The 3,352-nt window shown below is 36.5% G+C and overlaps 1 protein-coding gene across 1 annotated transcript in view; it reads right to left on the bottom strand.

The window, feature by feature from the left end:
• NAA16 (N-alpha-acetyltransferase 16, NatA auxiliary subunit) overlaps window positions 1-3,352 on the bottom strand; it is a 100,962-nt gene that overhangs the window by 50,850 nt on the left and 46,760 nt on the right. The window contains exons 6-7 of the mRNA XM_045287090.1: window positions 2,485-2,604; window positions 494-520 (exon numbers count right to left, since the gene is read on the bottom strand). Coding sequence (XP_045143025.1) covers window positions 494-520; window positions 2,485-2,604 — 147 coding nt within the window. The remainder of the gene's footprint in view (window positions 1-493; window positions 521-2,484; window positions 2,605-3,352) is intronic.

The raw sequence follows: 3,352 nt of genomic DNA, 5'->3' as shown, positions 1-3,352 counted from the left end.
AAATGCAAAACTAAAGTTTTTAAGAGGATTTTCATTCAGAGTACAGAAATACAATTGTCACAGAATAGCTCCCTTGGAGCCAACAATCAATCTCTATATGAAATATAGTGCTTAGTATCAAAATTATAATTATAAACACTGCAGTTTAAGGGGTAAAATTTTATTTTGTCTAAACTCCTTCCTTCCCCCAATAATAATGTTTTGGAGCTCCAATGTGGTTGGATTTGAAAATCTGGGATATGTAAAAAATAATTTCACAGTGTGTTATGATTTGGAGATTTCATTAATGACCCTTATTACATGAAGGCTGTTGTAAAATAAAATAAATATATTTTTTAAAAAGTCTTCATTACTTATGTCTAATCTTAGAGAATGACAAGCTTAAAGTATAAAAAAATTTCTCACTCCCCAGCTGTAACAAGTTTTATAAATGTAGTTAAATTGACATAAGACAAAACCCAAACAAAGTCACAATTGGAGCTCCAGAACTTACCATGGGGAAGAAAAGGTCCTAAGGAACCTAAAAAGATAAAGTAGTATAATCAGTTTTGTAATTAAGACATTTTATAATAGCCAAAGATATTGCTACTCAATTACTAAAACATTAAGCACCTTTACTATTAATTATAGTATCAGTAACTTAGGCATAACTGTTCTCCTCTTTCTCAGATACAGGCAATCCGTGGGTTATAAACAAGATCTGTTCCTTTGTCTTTAAGAATTGCTACGTCAGTCAGGAAAGGTGGGTATTCAGTCTTGACAGTGAGTTCTGTTGTAAGGAGGAGCCCTAGCTGGTGCAGAGTGAAGCACTGAGCTGCTAATCAAAAGGTCAGCAAGTTCAAGCCACCGGAGACCCCACAAGGGAGAAAGGAGCAAGTATGCTTTCTGTAAAGATTTACAACCTTAGAAACCTTATGAGACATTTCTACCCTATCTTATAGGGTCATTATGAGTCGGAACTGACTAAACAACAGGGGTTGTTTTGGCTTTGGGGTTTAGTGCAAGAAAAAGCTGTCTCTTCAGGGATTTAAAAGGTGCAGGTGCAAGTGAAGGTAGTGTGATGAAGAGTTTGTTGGGAGTGGTGTACTGGAAGAAGCCTGCATTGTAGTGGTTAAGCGTAGGGCTACTCACCCCATGATCAGGAGTTCCACATCACCAGCCCCTCCAAGGCTTTCTACTCCAGCACAGAGTTCTAATCAGAAACCCACAGAGGAAGCTCTACCTGTCCTACAGGGTTACTGTGAGTCACACGGAATCAATGGCAGTGAGTTTGGTTTTTGAGTTGAGGGGGGGTTTGAAACAGCACTGCCCCAGGGACTCAAAGATGGCAGCTCACCACATGACTTTGAATGTGCGCAGCTTTCCACAGTCCAATTAATACTATAATCTCACATATCAGGCCCTCAAAAGGGCTCACTACACTTATTCAGAGTCTCATTCCAGATTCCATTTTTTTCTGTTCCCATTACCTTGACAATCATTCCATCTGTATACATTCCGGTCTATTCCTATCTTCGTTGGTCAAGACAGAACTGGGTTGAAGGCCTGCATTAAAGGGCCAGCAGGAATTGTTCGTTAAGTCAGACATTCATAACCCAAGGGACTGTCTGTAATGGCCTAATCAGTATTATAACTGTTATCATTTCACGAGTGATAACAAAATGTTCATTAAATTTTTAACAATTTGTGATACCATATTTTAAATATAAGCAGAAAATGTGGCTTCATTTTTAACAGTTATTAGAATGCAACAAATACGTTTTTCTCACGGCTCATACTACTGTAAATGAATATGGGTACTCATTTGTACACTTTTCAATTTAAAATTCTGCTGTTTCACTATGTTCAAGTGACAGTTTCATAATTACTTCAGCCATATCATTATTCATGAGAAAATATAATTTTAGAAATACTAACTACTTTTAACAATAGTGAATTAGAAAGATATGAGTGGGGATTTAGATTATAAACTAGACTTTTATACATGACCAAGTCTGTCTAACTTCATAGGAAGTGTATAACATTTTGCTTTATACAAATGAGTGTGAAATTAAGAGAACAAATTTCATACTGTGGCTATAAAATAGACACTCAAAAAAATATCTTTGCCCCAATTCTTACGTTTTGAGGTTGAGGGCAACAAACCTCTACTTCTTTACAATGTTAGAGAATTATGACTTTTGGGGGGAACTTTTCTTTTTAAAAAGGAGAACATTCATTTTATTCCCCCATCTCTCTATTTAGTTAATCTAATTGGTAAGAGTTTAATTTTAATAGGTCAAGGGATCTAAAGCTACCTGTAAGCATTTAACACCTTAAATGTAAATATATAAATTAAATTTCACTTCTACGGTTAACCTATAAGTTTAAGGAAATGAAAAAGCAAATGCTAATACTAAAAAACTTGTCTTCAAGTTACATTATTACATTTTTATTACATAACGACTACCTAAGAGAAAGTAGAAGAGAAAGGCCTTTACGTACTAAGTTGTAGAGCTTTCTCCAAGCCTTCATAATAATACCAGTTTTCTGCATTCCGGTCGATCAAGTTTTTGAACACTTCACTGGCTTCTTTCAATCGTCCTAATTTCAACAGCATTTCCCCTAAAATGAAATTTACAGTCACATGCGTTTTACTACACATTAAATATGTTTCTGTTCTCATAGACTGTGTGAAGTACTAGAGTAGTAGAACTCTATGACAGAGAGAACGCTGTCTCCCTTTGGGGAAAGTGGCAATGTATGTAATGAAGCAGAATGTAACATACAGTTTGCCTTCAGATATGAACCTGCCCTAACACATTCCACCAAATGGTAGAGTTATCAGACGAACATACATCTGCACTCAAGTTACATGTAACTAATTAGTTAAGCAAAATCTTTGCATTACATACATTTTTAAGTACCCTTTAAGCTACCATATATACTCATGTATAAGCTGAGTTTTGCGGCACTTTTTTTCTTTTTAAATAATTTTATTTGGGGCTCGTACAATTCTTATCACAATCCATATATACTCCATTGTGTCAAGCACATTTATATTCGTTGCCATCATCATTCTCAAAACATTTGCTTTCTGCTTGAGCCCTTGGTATCAGCTCATTTTTCCCCTCCCTGCCCGCTACCCCCTCCCGCATGAACCCTTGATAATTTACAAATTATTATTTTGTCCTGTCTACCCACTCCCTTCACCCATTTTTCTGTTGTCCATTCTCCAGGGAGGAGGTTATATGTACATCCTTGTAATCAGTTCCCCCTTTCTACCCCACCCTCCCGGTATCGCCATTCTCAGCACTGGTCCTGAAGGGATCATCTGTCCTGGATTCCCTGTTTCCAGTTCCTATCTGTACCA

Source organism: Echinops telfairi, unplaced genomic scaffold, assembly GCF_000313985.2.
Source record: "Echinops telfairi isolate 266 unplaced genomic scaffold, ASM31398v2 ScPeMD7_11;HRSCAF=52, whole genome shotgun sequence".
NCBI classification, from domain to species: domain Eukaryota; kingdom Metazoa; phylum Chordata; class Mammalia; order Afrosoricida; family Tenrecidae; genus Echinops; species Echinops telfairi.
This window is presented reverse-complemented; position numbering and strand designations above follow the sequence as displayed.